General features: G+C 23.7%; 1 protein-coding gene across 3 annotated transcripts in view; it reads left to right on the top strand.

Annotated features, from left to right (window-relative positions):
- Positions 1-13380: 13380 nt before the first annotated feature.
- The window catches only part of LOC114121609 (ankyrin repeat and fibronectin type-III domain-containing protein 1), a 145986-nt gene continuing 135673 nt past the window's right edge, over positions 13381-23693 (top strand). For 2 of the 3 annotated variants that reach the window (XM_050210648.1, XM_050210636.1), the window contains exons 1-2: positions 13930-13956; positions 18524-18657. In XM_050210648.1, coding sequence (XP_050066605.1) covers positions 13945-13956; positions 18524-18657 — 146 coding nt within the window. In that variant the 5' untranslated portion in view covers positions 13930-13944. Of the gene's footprint in view, positions 13737-13929; positions 13957-18523; positions 18658-23693 lie in introns of those variants that run through there. The other variant, XM_050210639.1, reaches the window with a different exon arrangement.

The raw sequence follows: 23693 nt of genomic DNA, 5'->3' as shown, positions 1-23693 counted from the left end.
ATATTTCAATTTTTTACAGTTAACATTTTTGTGAATAATTTATTATTAATTAATAAAAATAGTTCGAGAATTAATCGAAATTATGCTTTGAATTTCCAATGCTGTCAACACTTGAATTTATAAAATGCTTTTAAATAATTTATTTGGCCATACTCTATATATTTTTTTGATTCAATAAAAAAAAACTTATGAGGAATATTGTTATTAATTGTATATTGTTATAGGTATTAAAATTAAAATTAAAAATAAACAATGTTTTTATATGTATCATTTTTAATTTCATGATTTTTAAAATTTATAACATAGATAAAATGTCTACACAACAGATTGTTAAATACGTAAATAGATAAGCTTATAAGTTTTATACATTATGCAGTTAGCTAATATATAACATTTTATATGCGTTGTATACTTGTGTGTACTAATGATTAAATTGTATTAAAGTTAAATCAAAAAACGTTATACGACGTGAACAATAAATCTGAAGTATTACATTATTTTTGTAATGAGTTGGTTTTGGTTAAAATTTATTTCTTTAATACGTAGTGCCTGGCTATGCAGGGGCCATTGAGCACATAGAGTTTAGTGGCCCTTTTAAAAGCAAATAAAAAAAAAAAAAAAATGCTAATGTCAATGACAACAATAACGATTATATACGTAATAGATAATATTATTATTATTATGATCGAAATAAAATAGGTAGAAGGGTATCGATGGTCGTACGATTAGTATTTCACATTACTTACTATACTTTAAACTATAACAAACATTTGGGTTTCAACATTTTATTTTTAGACTTATCTCTTTTAAAAAAATTCATCAAAGATATTATTTTATCAAAGAAGTATTATAATAAATAATATTGCGGCTGCCTGTCACTTTATGTCGATAACTGGTAGTTAATCAAATTTATCGCTAAAGAAGTAGATAATCGTGGTATTTATAATATTTAAATTTTGATTTAAATATTATTATTATTTAATAATAATTATATTATAATATTATTTAAATTATAACTTATTATATTTAAGCCTGACAGTAAAATATTTAGTTTAGATAGGTTGTGTCAACATGCTACATCGTTAAGTTGTAAATTATATTTTTCCCTGGGTTCGTGCCCACGCGTTCTTAGGGTAAAAAAAGCATTGACAATACTTTTATAAAATTATATTATGTGGTATTGAACTTCGAGTGAAAACATGTGATTTTTACAAATATGTTTTTCTATATAATCAACTAATAATATCCAAGGACCTTTGAAGTTGTACTTCTGCTGGATATCTTATATTCTGGGTTTGTATGCATTAGTGTCATGAATTATAATATTGTTATGTTCTGGTCATGAATATCATAATTTCTTAAACAAGCTTTCTAAAACTACAGTTGGTATCTACGTAAAATATCTGTAGAAAAAAATGTATGATGAGTATTTATTCATAATTATTATAAAATATTATGTTTATTTACTATGTACTAAAATTTGCTTGTAGTCTAATAGAACTAATGTTAAGTTAATACATAATAAATGTCATATAATTATTAAAAATTATCAATTTACTTTTTTTGCCATTAATAATTTGTATAATTTAAACTTTTGAGTTGGAAAAAAAGAAGTTTTCATTAATTAAAATATTGTAAATTCAGATAAAATACGCTATAGACCAGAATAGGAATGGTTTTGGTGCCAAGATCTGTTTTATTAAAACAAATAATTAATCTAATCAGGAAAAGTTTGCTGTTATTTTAATAGGTAATAAAAACGTTTTGAACCTGGTGGGAGGTTATAATTTTTTATATTAGGCATATTAATGTATATATATATATATATTGTACGCTTTATAACTACAGTGAAAAATTGTTTAAATTGTTTACAATGATGTTGAAGGAATCTGGACATATATATCATAATAATCGATAATTATAACAATCAAAATTTAAAATAAAAGTTTTTGCATAACAGTACATATTATGTGCATTATGTTTGAATGATAAAATATTAAATCTACAATATTAGATATGTAGATTATTATTGTAGTATATTTTAATTATTTCTTACATAATATTAATATTATTAACTATAAAAATTTGTTATGTTTAATTGAAACACATTTGTATTTGATTTATATTTATATTATTAGTATAAGTATCTTAAAGTATTTTAAAATTTATTCTCGTTATAAATATTCAATAATATGATATGTATAAAATATTGGTTGTTATAAGAATGTAATAATAACAGTCTATACAAATTAATAAAGGGTTTTGTCGGAAATTTTAATTTTAGGTAATTATATCTGATATGTCACTACAGCCAGTATAATTATAAGAAATGTCTACCTCAGTATTATTTTCTAACAAAAGTAGGTATACATATAAACCAAGTAAAAGTAATATAAACCACCTGTTATACTTTTTGGATTGAGTCGTTTTAATTGTAATGATATTTTCTTAAATAATTAGGGTTAATTGTTAATAAATCATATTATTATTCATATATTTTATTTTATTTGCACTATTGAGTATTCTCATGATAGACGTAAAATTGAGAGTTGGGTAATTTTTGGATTATCACCGGATATCTGCCGGATTAGGTTAAAATTAAATATCATTTTGATTGGAAAAACTAATTATATATGCTTAAAGTTTTAACGATGGTAAAGTGTATTAATTTAACCAATTATGATTTATTGTTGCTTTAATATTTTTAATAATAATAGTATATATAGCCATAACTACGCTGAATTGCCCGATTAAAATCGTTCTCTTTATCCTACTCGAGTACTTTGTTAAAGTACTTCAAACGCTATTCTTTTAATGAAAAATCATTTTTTATTATAAATTATTTGTTTTATTTATAGCTTAGTCAAGTTATAATAAAATATAATAAATATTCTTTTATATGAGAAAATGCAAAAAAAAATTCCATTATTTAATTCCGAAAATCATAAATCATTAATATTTTTTACTTTCGTTCAAAGGCTTCAATTCTATAATCTAGTATGTAATGACTATAATGACTAACGACCTAAAAATTTGACCTACAATTATAACCTATAAATTCTTATTTATATATTCTGGTAGTAGGTATATTGCATTTTGAAATACTATTCAAGTGCAGTAGATTCATGATTATATGTGCACATCCATAATTTGGTTCCAGTGTAATTTGAATAAAATTTGGTGACAATATTTAATATTATTTAACAATTGTGTACAGATAAATTAGTACACACGGAAGAATTATTAATTACTAAGAATACATTAACAGGTGCTTAAAACAATTCATTTTTATTTTTTATTGATGATTTTGCTTCAACATTAAACCTTATTAATTTAACAATAGGTATAATGTGGTTTGTGGTATAATTTCAGATTTTTTTTTTAAATTTTTATTTATTTTATTCACTTTTATTTCTTAATTATTACTTAGTACTAAGTTTGTATAAATCTATTTGTTTTTCTTTATACAAAAAAATTCACATTATTTTGTTCGTTATTTTGATTTAACTGGTTGAAATCCTAGCATTTTTATGTATTTTTTTTAATGACCTTATTTTATAAGGTTGAATTTAATACATTTATGGTGTCGTTTCTAAAAAAATTCATCGTTTAACTACCTATTTGAACAATTTTGTTTTAAAAATTTATTCATTTTTCAATACAATCATTTTAATTAATATTTTGATTTCAGTGGTATTGATTAGGTTTTGGTACTTGAAATTAATGAATAATTTCTGACTACAGTACAATAGAATTTTTGAGAATTCTCTATTCTTAAAACAAACCTTCGGTAAAAATATAAACGAATATAGTCAATAGCATTAATATAATTAACAGCAATAAAAAATCTATAGCAATAAAAAGCAAAAAGTCTCATTAAATAATATTGCATTTTGTTCAAATTATATATTTTTTTATTTAGTGTTACTCAATTAGGTACTTAATTAATATGTTATTGCTAGGCCCAAAAACATTTAGAAGATGGCACGTATTTATAATATAAATAGTTATATATTATATTATATAATAATGTAATGAAATAATTTGAAAACTTTATAAGTGCTTGTTCATATTTTAAATTTTAAATTCTATAATTGATCCTTTTTATTTTGGTTATAAATGGCTGGTCTTCAAATATCTATACTATATGAGTACATACTAATTTTAAATTTGTCTATATACAATAATTGTAAAATACGCTTATAAGGATATTTATAATTTTTAATTATTGCGATTACTAATGATTTTCATGTAATCACATTTTGGCTATCGTAATTACTCAAAAATGGCTCATAAACATCTTGATAGTTACTTGGTTGAATTTATATGAGGTCAAACTCATAATGGTCCATTTATTGGAATTCTAGCACGCATCGCATAGAATTCTCAGCATCAAATTAATTATTAATTTTTTATGTTTCTATAATACATTTAATTTCATATTATTTAATCATTTTTTTTTATTTTCAGTATTATTTTATATATTTTTATCAATTGCTGAATTGTTAACTGTTTTAACATTATACTAATTCTGCATTATACAATTATATTTTGTATATAAGTCATTATTGATATGATATTATAACGATGTACAATCACGTTTAACAACTTTTAAATTATATTTTTTTATATACCTATATTGGATAAATAAATAAAACAGGGATATTACTCTATAATACAATTTGGTATTTACATAATATTATGGTAATAGCAATAAACCGAAAATAATTCGATTTTTTTTTAGATGATAGGTATAGTTTTGTCAAAAAACAGCTATAAAATAAATGTCTATAATTAATCAAAAGTGCTATATTATTAAACCAATGTAATTTAAAAATACATATTTAATAATTAAAGTTCTTTTTTTTATCCAAGATTTATTAATTTGATAAAAAAATAAATTATAGTTTTTTATATTTTATCTATTTATTTGTAGAGTATAAATTCATGAATATTTAGAGTTTATTTAAGGCGATAAGTTTTAAGTCTTAATTATTACTAAATTATTTATTATGATTTATTTTATTGCATTTTTGTTTATTTATAAATGATACATTGATAATGTACTGTAGTGGAGTGATGAAGGGGGTTATATCGAGAGGCGGTCGCCTCTGATTTTATTAAGGGCTGATACGTGGGTACTGAGGAATAGGTAATTACCACTGGCCAATAAGTAATTATTTAGTATTAAGTATTAACTATATTCACAATGACAAGTAGGTAGAAAAATATGATAATAAACGCCTTTGTCAGACTTTTGGCGAATGGTTAGAATATCAGATATAATTCTGAAAATTTCAAGCTCACCACGTAACTGTATATGTGACATTGACCCTTTTGTGTAACCATGAATAGATTCACAGTAGAAGCCAGGAAGGGTGGTCACTGGTCATGTCCTACAGTTTAAATTCATTATTCTGTATTAATATCCAGTTGTATAATATTAATAAATATATTGTATTTAAATAATAACTATATTGTAGATATAGAAAAATATTATTTATAACTGCTGGTACATTATATATTTTTAAAATTTAATGTTGATAATCAATATGGTACCTTTATATTGTACGAAACATATCTAATACTAATGGCCTATATCTCTTTTAGATACACCTAAATAACAATTGCATAAAATTGCTATCCTGATTACGCCGTGGGTGTGTTCGTGCATCCATGTTTTGTAAATTCAACTTTAATATGACACCTTTAATATTTTTTCCGTTGAAAATACGTCAACGTGCGGTACTTATATATGTAACGTAAGTAATTTAGGATTTAAGGAATTTTCAATCTAATTTGTTTTTTTAACGTGATATTTATAGTAAAATGATTATACGTAGGTAGAAACCTTATGTTCCTCGTCTTGAAACTTCAATGAATTTTTATTTTTATTTTTATTTATTCAAAATTATTTATCCTGGAATATGTCTAACGTTTGTAGATTTTATAAAATACATAACTTAAAAACGAATTTTCAGAAAATGTATACTGTTTATTATATGACGTAACTACGTAAGCATACAGTATAATATGTACTCAGTCACGATTAACGCAATTTGCGTCGTAATTTATTTTATTTTTAAGAATTTCCGTTCCACCAAAGCATAAGTCTATAGACCATAGTAAATAGTATTCAAAAAATAGTAAATAGTATTCAATCCATATTATGATTGAGTATCTAGCTATTGAATGATCCATCCATATGTTATACAATGCCATCACAATTTGTTTGGTTATATTGAAAAAATAACCTAACCTTGAACTCAGCAGGATATAAAACTAATCACGTTTACTAGAACTGTAAACTGCATCAGATTTCTGTACAACTAAAGAAAAATTACTATTAGTATAATATTAGCATTTAGAATTATATGGGTATAATATTAGTATGATAATTTATAATATTATGATAAGTTAAAATATTTTTTTACATATTTTGTTACTATGAAAATATGAAATAGTTAGTCGAATTTTTTGCTGCCCATTGTATCGTATAATTATATCATACAGTTTTGAGTGCATCCAATTTTAACTACTCAAGTCCAGTTTATCACTTTAAGGCTATTCATCGATGAAAAGTATCGTGATAAATATAAATACAAAAAACTGTACATTTTCATTGTGACAGACGAAATATCAAATATCAATATTATATTTTAATCTAGCTCTCCAATAAAATATGGAAATAGCTATTATGTCTTGGCACAATAATATATTATTCAAAGAATTTTATAATATTTAAAATAAATAATGATAAACAAAAAATTGAATAAACAACTTCAAGAATTCGTCTCGATGATTTTAGTAATATTCGCGTATACGCGCGGATGTTATGATACTGGCAAGAAAAACCACTTCCACTAAAATGCTATTTTTTTTATACATAAAAGTACTATTTTAGCGGGTGAATAGTACGGATTCTTTGTAAATACTATTTTAAAGAATAACTATTGCCAAATATTTTGCAACTGATTTATATCTATGAGTTTCATATTCAAAAAAAAAAAATAATAAAAATAATAATTTATTTTTTTTGAAACCTAAAAAATCAAATCGCCTGTCAATATTGCTAGCCTATAGTAAAAAATACCAGTTAGCTTGCTTCCATTTTACGGAGGAATATTTATCTAAAAAAAAATACTGAAATTAAATTTTATAATATATATATTATATACTTTGGTGGTTTTGATTTTTCGAAACGATTGTAAAAACTAAAACTTGACAGCCGTTACACAAATTTCTGTCAGAAACAAAAAATAATAATAACAATAACTTTATTTGAGTTAACAGATATTTTAATTTTTAATAAATAATATCCAGACAATTATAAGTACAATGTAGTTGAAAAAATGTTTGATAAAAAGCTTATAAATTTGTATTATTACTATAAAATATGTGAATCATATTTATGTATTATAAATCAATATGTGAAAAAATATATGAATCGATTCATAGTTACGACGCAGCTTTCTAAAAAGTTTGAAAGTGTTATAGAGGAAATATTGACACAATTTAGTTATAGTGGATTGTAGGTTGGGGCGGAATCTTTGATATAGTTTAATAGTTTCATTGTTTTAAATTAACTTAACGTTTAGTCTTTGTCCTTCAGGAAATCCACAATAGTTTACAATATGCACGTAGTGAAGTGTAGGTACTTTAACATTTCAAAAACGATTATATCGAATACCGGAGGATACGAACGCATATTATATTTATTCCACCGCATTTGTGTAGGTACCGATTCCAACATTTATGTCATTTTACTATATTTATTTCAATTTCTTACGGTGCGAAGTATAGGAATATAATTTTATGTTAAAAATGTGTAGATAGTTAATTACCTATTGTTAATTAATTTTTATTAGTACAAAGAAATACATAAAATAGAACTTCTTCTAATATACAAATAATTATATAAAATGTATTTTTTTTTTAATTTATCAATTAGATTGATTAATTTGGAATAGGACAATGATGAGTTAAATTTTTGCATACCAAAAGTTATTATGTTTTAGTATCACAAAAACATATTTTAGCAACAATAGAGAATATTAATAATAATATTAAAATCCTTTCGCACCTACATAGGTAGCAATTTCAATTATATTCATTTGCAGTGTATTTTTTTTCAATGAACAATTTCATAAAAAAAGTTTGGGTTGTATAACAACATACACCAATGATTTAACCGTGTAAAATATTATTTTTTTTTATTTACATTTTATTATGTACCATTATAATAATATACATAATAATGTGCTCGAAAAATATTGTACCACTCAGCTCATTTTCAAAATACAAATTTAAACGTTGGGTGGACGCCAATAGAAACGGTTGATATGATTTACTAGCAGTGGTGTCGCCAAAAACTGCAATGAACAAACGAAAATACATTCGGAAACTCACAAATTTTACATAATATTCTCAATCACACTATACTAATAAAGGTACTGGAAAATAGTCTTGGACTACACACTTATAGACTTCTAAGAAGAGAGGGGGAGTTCGCTTGATATTCTTATATGAAATAAAATAATCTTAAAAAAATGTCGAATGTTGTTCAGATTTTAGATTTAAATCTACAGCAAAATTAATAAAAATTAAAAAAATTTAAAAACTTTATTCTTATTTTTAATTATCTAATGAACTATATTTGTAAATTTATAAACATACTTATTGAGGATAATAATATACATAAAAATGTATGTTTGATATTTGTATGGAAACTTATTCTAATATAACTTATAAATACTGGTGAAATGTATTAATATATTTTATGTAAATAATAAAAATATATTCCTTATGCAAATAATGTAATAAATACTACAGTGTAATTAAAACTCAAATTTTAAATAACTTCATACTTCCAAACTTATATATTTAACACCTAAAATCTTTTTTTTATAAAATACGTATGAAAATCAACATTTCAAAATATTAAAAATATCAATTCTCAAACAAAGAGTAAAAGCAAATATAATAATAAAATAATGATTATTTATTGAAATAATATGTATAATTTTATAAGTGAGGGAAATTTCAATGTATAAATTAACAGTATGTTATGCTATTGCTAACTTTCTGGCTGGTATAAGGAATATGTACTTAATTTATGAATTTAGAAATTAGAATTAACTGTATTATAATTATTAATGTAAATAATGTAATATCATTATCATTCAATCAAATTAAAACAGTGTATTATACTATAGATAAAAATACTAAAAAAATATTATCGAGTAGGTAGAAACTATAGATATTATCTATTTTATTATTTGTTATGGATAATATGATATTGACAAGTGTTATAAGGGATAATAATTATTAATTAAAGTTTATTCTTTAATTAACATGTAAGCGAAAATATTTTTCTTTGAAACTTTCTTGTAATGATCAAAATGATAGTCATTTTAATTTCATAATATGTCAGTAAGCTAACATAAAGTTTTTAGTTTTACTACTTATACTGCAACTTTTTTGAAATATTAAAAACGTAATGTTCAAACTTTATTCTTTATTCTTCTAAATATTACCGGCTGGAAGAGAACTTTTGAATATTTGCAAGTTACATATTACAGTAGAATAAAGAGAATTATGTTTGTATTCAATGTTTATTTAATGTTTTTCTGATCTCTGGGGTTATTTGAAATAATTGGACTTATTATATTTTGTTAACTTTAACGAGTATTTTATATATTTAATGGAATTGAGTTAATTGATTTAATAACTCATAATTAGGTAATATGATACCTAATATACTTTATGCCTTATATAACTATAATAGCAGTAAATAATTGCTCGATGTAACTTTCGAGATATTGGTTGACATAATAATATAACATTGTATTGTGTAACATATATTTTATATGCATTTATTTCAAAACGTGGTCATTTAATGAATATTTAAATTTAATTATATCCGTCTTGAGTACTATTCGGTAATTTTTACTATCCAATATATCCAAGTTAAAATATAATCATAAATATTTTAATTTATATATAATATAGTTTTAGGCAAAATATTTAATATTATTTTTCAAATCAGTAATAGATTATAGGTGGGGTTTCTAAAAATTAATAGTTAAAAATGATCCAGCCGAGAGCGTATAATATTTTAGGCTAAATTTTTAATCTTTTTTGATATATTTAGAATACTTTGATTTTATGTGAGATGCTTAAAAATGCATAAAGTTAATTTCAAAGTTTTAACTTAAAAATGAACAAGAGCAAAGAAGTAAATATCATAAATGTAATAAGGAAAATTAAAAAAAAAGTTTGAACTTTGTGGTTTTGATCCAAAGAAGCATTCATCTATTTAATCTGTTTTTTTTTTTTTTATTCACTTTTTATTAAACAGATAAATATTATTTCAGAATATCAAATATAATTTGTATTATCAGTTGGACCCTGAATTAAGATAAAATAATATAATATTACCCTATAATTTTCTAATCATTAATAGGTGTATTTAAAATATAATTTTTTATAATTTTTAGTAGATGCTCAATTAAAACTGTTTGCTCGAGGGTAGAATGTTAAAGGATATTATACAACTTGACTGTTGTTGTAAATAAAACTTTTTGAATAATATGTTGAATATGTTATTTTAATCCTCATATCCTATTTTTGGTTTAGATATCGATGCAAAACTAAAGAATACATATACCGTTTACCGTAAGGGATATACTATTAATACAGTATGCAAATGCCATATAGTACCATGTCTGAACACTTGGTGTATAATACAGACAACAATATTCAATAATAATATTATTGGTTTTGTTTAAAAATACATTATTGAAGAACGATTTTATGTTTGTAGAGCTTATTTATTATTATTATTTGCCAAACTGTCAACGTGGTAATGGTAAGTTATTACCTAAAACTAATAAATTCTTTATGAAAAAAAAAAATAATAAATAATAAATGTTAATTTAGTCGTACTTATTGTTGAATTTAATTAAAAGTATTATTTTAATATAAAGTGTAAAACTTTATAACATTATATTGTTCTTGTATCTAAATCATGGATACACTGTAAATGTTATAACATTACTATAAATATATAATAATAAAAGTAGAATTATATAGTTCTATTGTAATATTGTATTATTACCTGAAATATCATTCATCTTGAATTTTTAAATAAACCATTTAAAATAAAACGAAGAATAATTATAATATGTCTATATTTGTGTGATAAGTGATGACATATTTACTATTTTTATTATAAAGTTTATTTGGTCGGCTGTAATTATAGTATAGTAGTAGGTATTTTACAATTTTAATAATTAAATAACTATGTCAAAATTAAAACATTGAGTTCTTAAAAGTTTATCACGTGGAGTAAAAAATCGCAGGGTATTGTATTAAAATAACTTCCACCAAAGATGAATATAGATTTAGAATGAAACTCGAACAATTTTTTTATTAAAATCTCAAAGGTTTTAGTTAAGCTTTAAGCACGTACCTATGACGGCCGGTTTAAATTTCATGCGAAAGATCGTTTTTCTGTATACATTTTGCAAGGTTAATTTTGATTGCCTTTTTATATATTTTGTTTCAATTTGAAAAAAGATACTTTATGTATATTATTTATTGTACTTATTTGAATCTTTAAGTACACATTATACATTTTGTTACATAAACGATTTGAAATTTGAAATTTATAGTTGGAACTTCGGACTAGAACTATCAATACATAATATAAAAATATTGTGGGCTTATCTGAGAAAAAAATGGCTTAGATTCCACAATAATTGAAAAAAAAATAAATGTAAATATATTAAACGTTGTTACCTAATTTTTTGGAAACGATTTATACGAACATACATTCGACACACATATACAGAGCGTTTCATTTTAACTATTTTTCGATAAGTATAGTAAAATAAAAAGCAATGAGCACCAATCAAAAGTTGTGGGCCATTATTATGATCATAATAATGCTCGTTTCTACAAAAACTGTTTGTTCATTTTATATTCAATATTATACAATTTATGTAAAATGTATTATGTAATTTATGTTAAGTGATTACGGACATTTGAGTTGCTAATTCGGAAATGGAACACTCTGTATAATTATATGTTTATATACATGTGTGTGTGGGTGGGTAGATGTGTGTGTGTGTTGTGTGTGTGTATAGCGACAAATTCTCTGCAAGTTGCCAAGAGGGCAATTCTACCGGGTGATTCATTTGACGTTTTTAATGTAAGACACTTATTATTTCAAAAACTTTCCACATTTTTGATGATACTCGTTTTACATAATTTTAAGTCATTTGAAAAACGACACTTCAAAAAAATGTATGTTTTACTATAATTTTTTACTCTTTTAAATGCGACTACATACATTTCTTAATTTAAAGAAGAATATTTTTTCGAGTAGGTATATTGACGTATAAAAATCGAATGACTATAGTATAGTTTATGAGCTATAAGTATTTAAAATTTAGATGAGTTAATTGGTACAAAGGTATTCTGCAAAATACTAGTTCACTATATTAATCGCACATCTAAACATATTAAATATAGGTACTTATGACAGCTACTCGTCCAAAACTGTATTGGATAGAAATGTTTTGGATAATATTCTGCTCAGGACTATGCAATCGGAAATGCACGTATAGTAATTGAAAAAAGTAAAAACTTAAAAAAAAAAAAAAGAAACCTATGACAATAAAAAATAGTAAATACAATAATATACTTGGTTCTTTTTCTAAAACGATTCAGAAATAATTTAAAATAAATATTTTCAAAAAGTTAGTATTTTCCGAAATAACGAGTGCGTCTCGCGTTAAACGGATCACCCCGTATAGTTCGAGACTAAGATATAAATAATATAATATACCTCCGACGGCTTTATCATTTTGGAAACTAAAACAAACCGGCTAATTTATGCTAGAAAAAAAAAAATAAAATAAAAGTACAAGCGACCGATTACAATGTTTTTGTAAATAATAATATTATTATGTTTGTAACGATTGAATACTATATGATACATATTTATAACTACGTCATTATGCTCGTGCATCGTATTGTGTACGCATTGCGCGTTGACTATTATTATACCGTATACGCTGTATACACAGTCGTATGACCTATAAACTAATAGTTTCGTACAACACATCTCTCGTATATATTATAATACCTGACCGAAGAAGGACTTTTCGTTTGTTTTGGGACAAGGTTCGCGGGGAAAAGATATAGGCGACCGGGAAGAGCTCGAGAATAATTTCGGACACTTTACCCTTGAGCCCGCGAACGCGATCCAATAGAATGCGCCGCTGTCCCACGTGACTGGCAGCGCGTGCGACGTGGTCTGAAAAGCTTGAGGCCTGCAACCCTGGAAAATCCAGTAGAAAATCGACTCTTCGCCGTACGTACCGATATACGCGCGACGCTTACAATACGACTACGGCGGTATGACAACGTATTTGCGGTCCGTTTGTACGCGTTTTCGTTTTACCGTTTATAATATTATATAGTTCGTAAAAAATCGATCGTTTATTAAAAATGATAAAACCGTTCGCCGTCTCGTTGCTGCAGTACAATACGAAACGTGTCCATTGCTATTTTCGCTCTAGTGATCGTTGTTATTGTTCGATTAAATTAATCTCGTCGTCGTCCGCACTCGACTAAATTATTGTACCGCGCTCGTGTAAAATATAAAATATATAACATAAAATTAATTATTATATATTATATAAAATATAAGATCTATATTGTGAAAAGTAAGTACCTACTACGCTATACGAAGAAATCGCTTTACCCGCGGATTTTCTAGAAATATTAATTAATCGATAAGTATATCACGAGCTATTTATCATGATGGTAATATTACAGTGCAGTCCGAGTGTTTTTCATTTAGTCCTAAAGTAGTAATTGAAGACGACACGTTTTAACGGTTAAATTGCTACGAGCTCAAAAAAAAAAAAAAAAATGACTTGGTCTGTAAGTGATAGTTGATAGCGGTTTTTAATATTATTGCCATTCGCCGTACGGTCGGTTTTTTATTGTCACATTATTTATCACGTTTGAAACACCGTAATATATATATACATGGTATAATAAGGTCCCTATTTTATATACGTATATAATGATACCCTAACCTAAGTGACGATTGCAACCGAGTATATTAGCTAATAATAGATTCTGTTTGTAATGTATTTGTTGTTTTTGTTTTAGACTAATTTTCGATTGACTTAACATACGTTTTTGCAGTTTTTATAACTTTTCTATTTTTTTTTTATTTTTGACAATTTTTTTCTTGAAATTTTAGCTTTATCAAGTTTATATTTTTATTAATACTTTAATTCGATTAGTATTATAAACACATACTTACTTTAGCAATTTTTAATACAATTTATTTTCCATTCAATATGTAGAAATTATGTAGACATAATTTAAATTGTTTGGATTGTCTATGTCAATTATTGAATACAAACATATATATTTTATAAAATAATGAAATTTCATGAAATGTTTGCAAAGAAAAATATATATAGTATTTATACAAATTATACACACATTTTTATACTAAATCAATCGCCTTTATTAAACTTTAAAATTATTAAATATCACTGGTTATAAATCAATTTCTTTTAACATTTGTGTTATGTATATCTTTTTATGATTTATTTTTTCTAAAAATGTAGTATTATTTCCATTCAGTAGAGAAATAGGATGACATATTGCTGAAAATCTCTGGTGGTTCCACTTTCAGGGTTTAGAGATATTATTTAATATAGGGAATTTTAATTTGACATATAAATAAAAAACTCTTCATGTTATGTTGTTCTCGATTTTAGATTGTAATATTATTTTATTTTTTTCTATCATGTCAAACATCATATAATATGTATTTATACACATTACGCTTCCAAAAAAACTTAAGGTTTCTCTTATTTCTATGATAAATAGGTTGCGTATGAGAGATATAAGTGAAAGAGAATAGAAAAAATATATTAAATAATTGAAATTTTACATGAAAATATAAATACATATTAAAATGGCATGCAAGATACTGCCTTTAGAATCTTTTTATACGCGTAGGTACATTCCGTGAATTCGGTTCTCATTTTTTTTTTACGGTTTAAGAATTTTAGTATAATTATTATATTATTGTTTTTCACTGGGAACAAAGCAATGTGAAACTCAATGCAATTATATAATATTTATAATAATCGGTCATTCAAAAATGGCTTAAAAACCGATTAATCCTATAATATAATTTATGATTACTTACTACAACGAATAGCATATTATATTGTAGTACGACTGGTGTCTACTTTGTATTTTGCACTGAGTTCGTTTAGAAATCATAAGTTATCCGATTTTCTACTGACCGTTTGACACGGCAATATTATTATTGCATATTAGTCTTTATTAAATTATTTTCGAGGCGTCATCGCTGGTCCATAAACCTAAACCGACTGTTTGTTTAGCACAGTGGCTTTATATGATTTATAAAAGCGTGTGCCCGGGGCTACGAAATTCAGAGACGGCGTCTGTTAAAACAAAATATTAACAATATGATGTGCGCGTCGAACGGTTTCATGAAAGCACAACAATATATGGTCGTTAAAAGTGGTGGGACGAACGGGCGGGCGTGCCAAAATAAAATATCCCTAGTTTTCAAATAAAAGCTCAATACGCTGCCGCCGTTCTTGCGGTTATATTGCATTGTCTTTTTATGATTTCAATCAGTATCTACGGTATTCGTGTTAAACCGATTTCGCTCACTACAACTACAACAGTAGTAGTTATATCCTAAGTTGGGACAGGACTTTGGTATTCTAAAAAAACACAAAGAACAATATCATTATAAATATAAATAATAAATGACTTAAAAGATAACTTGAAAATAAATTATTAATACCAATATAATATTATGTTTGTGTGGTAAATTATAAAAATAATGAAAAAATCGATGTTTATAAACTAAACTATAGTCGTCATAATTATTACAAATGTACTGAATACATTAGAGAATTGAATTAAAAAACGCCCAATTTTTATCGGTTTAAAATCTAAAAATAAATGTCAGCTTATTCAAATTAAATTAAGGTTTTTATTTTAACTACTTATATTTTATTTTTGTATCATCAAATTAAATGTATGAATTTTATGAGTTTATACAGTACATGAAATAATATTGTGATTTTTTTTTTTTATATTGCATAAAAAAAATAAAAATTAAATTAAATGTTGTTTTAAGCAGTAAAAACATATTGTTAGCTAAGACACCATAAATAGAAGAAAGTAACATGGCAGCTTTAAATAATGACTAGAAATTACACGAATATTTAATACATTTTAAAATAAACAGCCGAATAAAAGTAGTATGAATATTTATAAGATTTTTTTGCTACATGCAGAATTAACTTAAGAACTCACACACACATTATTATTCATTAATGATCATCATGACCCTTGAAATAATAACATCAGATTTCAATAAATGCTACTATTGTTATACTATGGATTTCTTGAGAATAGCTTCTAATTAAATTCATTGGTTAATGGTTAGCATAATCAAGATAGAGACCATATTAATATTATGTTGATAGATATATTGTATTATTATAGTGATACATTGTTTAAAAATATCCCTGTTACAGATTTATTAAAATTGGTATATATTAATATATAATATTATGGTCATTTCTATTATAAATAAATTTGTGAAAAAAAATTATTTAAAGTTAAGAAAGAAGTAGTGAAGAGAACTAAAAATGTATTCTAAGTTCTACTATACGTTAAAAATAAAAAAGTAACCTAATATTCTTACATATACTATAGTAATTTATAAAGGATAGTCGTGGTATCAGATTTATAAAAAATATATTTTACATATAATTATAATATAATATAGTATGACGTGTTATATATTTAAGTCGTGATTACTCGAAGTTGTAAGGGGATAAAAATTCGCTTCGAGGTATTCAAGATACCTAACTCTAATTTATTAAAATAAAGTAAAACATTTGAGTTATGAAATGAAATATAATTTTAAAATGTTACGATAAAAAACGTTAATATGATAAATATAAGCATTTAAGGGTTTTAAAAAATTGAAAAAAGATACAATGGTATAAGAGATATTACATAAATACCTACTTGTATTTATAATGTGTATAATTTATCTTTAATATATTTTATTTAAAAAAGAAAAAAAATTATAAATACATAATATTTAATTTAATTTAAAATAAACAGTAGAAAAATTATTTGTTATTATGTTTTGGGTTTTTTGTTATAGATATAGAAGTATCCATGTTTCCGACAAATTCAACAAATTGTCTAACAGTTTGCAATGACCTCTCCATAAATCGTATTCATATATTAAGTTCTTCGAGGCTCATCATTTTTGGGACAATAATAATTAGTTTCTACCAAATCATTTATTATCTTTATTATACAGTCGAGTAGATAAAACATAATATGTTTACGAAAATACCCAGATATAACAAATATAATATAATTCGGCTAAGCTATTTATCACAATTTTATATTCAAATTAATAAAACTTATAATACATTGAATGTTATGAGAATTTATAGGGGAATAAAAAAAAATTCTAGTTTTCAAGTTTTTTGATTTAGAGTGACTAGCATGACTAGACTGTATACACTATACACATATAATACAGGATGAGTTTCCGTTTTCTTGACATAATTGTTACAACATATTAATTTAAAAATATGTTGACACTTAATATAATCCTTATACTAATCAAACAGTGTACGTAGGTATATGCTATAAATTAATCACTTGAATTAAACCTCGTAAGTTGCAATTATACAAAGGCAATAATTATTCGAGTTCATAAAAAGTTAGTGAAACGAAACGTACCACACATAAAAAACAACAACAGTTTTATAATCTCATTCTATTGACCGTTTGTAGCTAACAGAGTTTCATTAAGAAAAAAAATGTTTTTAGTAAGTGATTAGTGAGTTTATATTATATTAATTACAATTAATAGTATTAATATCAAAATAAATAAAATAGTGAATTTTATATTTTGTATTATAATAAATTTATAAATAACCATATTAAAATGTGATTGTATTATTAGTATTTAGTACACTATATATTAGTTCATAATGAACGTAAGAAATATATTATATATAGGTAATATATATACATATATAAATTTTTATAAAACGATCGTGTACAATGTTGATTTTTAAAGCGTAGCTTCACTATAAATTATAATATAAAGCTTATAGCATTTTTATTTGTTGTTATTGTCTTATGTTGATTTATTTAATATATACATAAAAGTATCAGGAAAATATAGGATAATATATTAAAACATTTTAAATAATAATAATTATTTGACACGTAAGTAATTTAGCCAATATGTACAGTATATATAGTATTAAAATGGTAATAAAAACATTTCAAGTTTTTAATTACGTGTAGGAGTCTTAGAAGTATCAATTTATAGAGAACTTTGAAAAGAAATATATGAATTTGTTTTTTACTAATTAGCTTCTTATATTTTTTTCAGATGGATCAAGATGATAACCAAAAATCAGACAACAAACGACGTCAGTCTTTAAGTATTGATAAGGCTGCATTTTTATTGCTCCGAATTAAGCGGGTGTTCAAAAAAAGAAGTCAAAGTCAACAAATTGAAAAAAGGTTTTTCTTATACAATTTCTAATAATATTTAAGTATTATAATATATATATATATATATATGGAATGGTCTATTGGAATTTAATAAAAGGGATGTCAAACATAATATTGCAATGTTTAAGTTAGGACTTGTTAGTAAAACTTTATTTATTTTTACACTAATCGGCTTTTTTACATACATACACGAAGTATTAAATAAAATATTAAGGTAGTTATAAAATTAAATAAGTAATGTAAGTTATAAAATTTTACTAAATTAAAACAAAATAACAAAATATTAAGGTCAAATATCAACATTACTAACATTTAAACAATGCATTGCTTGAATTAAGGGATTATTAGTTAAACATTTAGAACGGAAAGTTTGAATATGGAAGGTCTCACAGGATTTAATATGGATCATTGGAACTCGAAGGTTCATACACTTGAACAGCCGAGGTTAATTAAAAGCAACTAAATAATTTTATCAAGTCTAAGGTGATACCATTAAAATATCTAATTATTTAATATTTATTTAAATATGTAAAATTAATGTACAGCAAAATTTTATTTAAAAAAATGGCAGACAATCGGATAAATTGTTAATAAATCATTGCATAAGAAAAAAATTCTGAGTGGGGACGGTCTTTCAGATTATATCACTAAGTATGTTTCGTTATAATATGTTTTCTTGATTTAACTAAAGTCATTTATGTTACTTTTAACAGTATAATAGTAGACTACTATTGTATTTATTATATTATTAATATTTTATTATATCAACTTATATAACACAAAATTTAAAAACATCATTTTGCAAGTAACGAAAAACAGTACAAATAGATTCATAGTATAAATATATAATATCTTAACATAAATAAAAATAATCATCACGTATATATAATAAAATCCATAATAATATAATATAGGTAAAAGTTTTCACAAATAATTTCTTTTTTGAATTATTACAAAATAATTTGATAATTCTTGCAATTTTTATGAATTTAATCAAAAAACAAAATTTAAATTAATTTTTTGTTTTTGTTTTTTTTTTTTTGATTATAAATAAATATTGGAAATTTTTAATCTAAACCTCTCTAGAGTAAAAATTACATCCAATTTTCTGTATAAAATTATTTTTAAAGTTGAAAATTGAAGCATTGTATCAATTACTAAACTTACCGTGTACATATATGCATGTAAAAAAATTATTCTAAGATTAATACATTCAATGCTCCGTTCAGAATCTAAAATGTATTGATAATCATGTAAATAAACTAAAAGAATTCTAAAACACCTATTTAGAGTTATTATTATAGTATTAAATTGTATCTTCGTCACATAAGTTTTAAAAAATAGCTTGTAAATATTTTAAATCAATGACAATCTAAATGGTCAAAACTTAAGATGTCAAAAATAGATACTATGTTGAAACGAAACAGTATAAAAAACTTTAATATTTCTTCCATGGACTATTTCAGAATAAGTCAACAGATTAAAAAATTATTTAGTTTGCCATGAGTGACAAAAACTTAGAATCTTCAACTTAAATTTGTAATCTTTGTTTTTCAAACTTTTACTTGTATATTATTTATGTATATTGAATAATGATTTTACAATTCACAATTCTTGTAAATTGTAAGTCATGTACATCAAACACATTTTAACAAATAGTTGAAATATTCAAAATATTTTGAATGAATTCTAACAATATATTTCTTGAAAAGTATTTCTGAACTGTATTTAAATTAATGTTATGTTATCTTACGACTAAAATAAGTAGGTATATATATATATATATGTATTTATCTATGTAGTTGGTATATAACTTATTTTGTTCTAAAAATATATTGATTTATGGAACGTTGAGTGCTCTGTATAAGAAACTTTTCGGGTTTATAAGCGAAAACGATGATTAATTATTTTTTATATTTAATATTATAATAGGTTGAATAATATGTATTTGAAACTTTTGATATTATAAAAGATGTCTAGAAAATAAATGTTTATTATTATTTTTAATTTTATATACAATTATTGCGAGAACACACTTCACAATATTATAATATTATAACATCATATCCACGCATTTCACACATTAAATTATAATATATTTCAAATTTAATTAACTTTTATAGTTGTATAGTTCTTCAAAAATAAAAAAGTTAACATGTTCATGATTTACATAAAATAAATATAGAAAATTCAATAGATAATAAAATGAAATTCAGAAAATAAATAAATATTTTCTTCTTGTCGTTTTTGAAAGTAAATACCATTACTCATTAGGTATAGGCACTCTCACATTGAAATGTTATTTGATGGAGGTTGGTTAATTTTTTAAGATGCCTACTATTATATCCTTTATTTCATCTTTTTCTTTTCGTTATGTATTACACTGTCCAAACTTGTATACTCTTATTATTATTTATCTGATTATAAATATTTAAATAAAATTTATTTCTAATATTTTCATCTTTTTTTAAACAGCTCAAATATTTTAATTTAAATTTCAAATCCTTTTGAATGTTTATACTCCTTTTAGTATTTGCACTGAATTAATTTATCTTAATAGTAATTTCTGTTGAGTTAGTAATTATTTTTACTTTAAAATGTATAATTTTCTTTAAACATGTAATCTATTTTATATTGATAACGCAGTATGATATTTTAATAAGGTGTTCAATAGTTATATAAAACGATAATATTATAATACAGGGGTGGCCAAACTTTTTTTGGTCATGATCTAATAAAATATACTTCAACTTTGAGGATCGACTTCTATAGATTTTTTTTTATTATTAAATAACTATAATTATTAAGAGACATTAGGGCGCGTGCCCCTAAAAATAAATTCTAACATGATCGACTTTGAAATTTTCCGCGGTCGACTATTTGGCCTTCCCTGTTATAATATGTAATATGAATATTAAAACATAGATTTCTAGATTCCTTTTTACTTTATAAAGGTTAGATATAATAATGACATAAATATAAAAACTATATTTAATCTCTAACGAAGATGTAATTCACGTTAATTTTGAAAAGATAATTATCATGATATAACATTATATTAGGTAGTAGTTTGATTAGTACATTTATTATATAATATCAATAAAGAATTTGATCAAAGCATTAGTGTTAGGCAGCTAACCGTGAAGGATAATTCTCTTGGGCGTGAACTTTTTCTCGGCATACTTCTACAGGGAATTGTGTTTGCTTTATGACGCCAATTTCAGTATTGGACAATTTATTAATCGTAATAGTATAACTACAGATGAGTACAATTTTGTATTTTGAGTACACCGTAGTATGAAACATTTTTAGAGATATTATAAGAAATTAATTTAAGTATTATTTATTTTATAATTATACTTATATAAATATAGATAATATCTATTAAATATGTATTTATAGATACACGAAAATAAATTATTTAGCCAATATAAGTAAAATATAAAATAGTATATGTTTTTTTTTTATATATATTTATACATATATTTATATACATCATTTTCTAAATAGATAAAATCGAATATAATAATCATACTATAAATGTTTTTTTTTACTGTCAATCATTTTTACTAATATTTGTGTGCTTATTTTTTTATATGCAAGTTTCAATCGATTAAAATTTTATGGAGATACCTAACATATTATATACATCAAAGTAAATGGATAATAATAGTATACACACTCATTATTTTTTTTTTTTTAAGCAATAAAGCAAAAATGGTCTGTAATATATTATATATAAAAAAAAAGATTATCTTTTACCTTAAAATTTAAATAAAATATGAAAATATCTACCTAATTTATATGACCCATTGGTTTTTAAACGATTAAGCGTTAACGTTATCTACTTAAATAACTAAAAATGATAAGAGACAATATATTTTTGAAAATAAACAACATAATGGTTTTAAATATGTTGTGTAAATGTGTGTGTATTTTAATTCGAAAGTTTAATTTATTTACACTATTCGTTTAAGTATTTTTACAGAAACTATGTAAAATATTAACGGATAAATAAAGCTATTTCTCAAGGTCAGTTTTGATTAGTACCAAACTTAAATGGATAATTTGTGTGTTGACTATTGTGTTCTTTCTTTGCCAAAAAAATTTACAATTCTGACATCGAACGAAATATACTTGTGTTTTTAAAACTTTTTCTATTATCGTGTTATAAACTGTTGAATTATATGTCAGCATTTAATAGTTTACTATAATACATAGATTACGAGTTTCTCGGTTTTCTTCTTTATGTTATTCATCTTAATATTAAAACATAAGAACGTAAGAAATTTAAGTTTAAGCACTTAATTCTTATATTCACGAGTAGTGTTTTTACGTCACATGAAAGTTGGGATAAGAATTTTGGATAATAGGCGGTTATAGTAGTTAGATAGATGGACTTCCCTCCTAATATATAGCAAATACATAAATATAAAAGTTAAAAATGAGAAGGGGGCGAGTAATTACAATATTCTTATAACTTTGGATTTTTATGCTATGAAGCAATCGATTAGCAAAATGATTATGACCACAGTTGTTTTTTAAAAGTAATAAAAATACTCATATAATAATATAATACTAATACTAATACTCATACTCTATAGGTATAACAATTTGTGATTTACGATTTTTTATTATAAAAATAGATGATTTGTTATTAATATTTGAGTTTATTATAAAAAAATTAATATGAACGATTATTTTTTATTTTACTATGTAAAAACAATAAAATAAGTGCAGTGTGGTCTAAAATTTAAGTATAAGTATTTTAAGTCATAGATAATTATTCTGATGTTATTATTAATTGATAATCTTTTTTTCAAATATAATATACTAATAATAATAATAACAACAATATTTATTTAGCAACGACAAAACATATGTATAGGAATAACATGATATAAGCATGAATAGAAAAGTTGCAATTTCAACCATAAGCATGAAATTGCTGTTAGCGGTCGAGGTGGATTCATAATAATGAGTTCTTAAGATAAAATCGGGCTAAGTACTTTATATTTTGAGGTACAGAAAATAGTTTGTTTTAT

This window comes from Aphis gossypii, chromosome 1, assembly GCF_020184175.1.
Source record: "Aphis gossypii isolate Hap1 chromosome 1, ASM2018417v2, whole genome shotgun sequence".
Lineage (NCBI taxonomy): Eukaryota > Metazoa > Arthropoda > Insecta > Hemiptera > Aphididae > Aphis > Aphis gossypii.
This window is presented reverse-complemented; position numbering and strand designations above follow the sequence as displayed.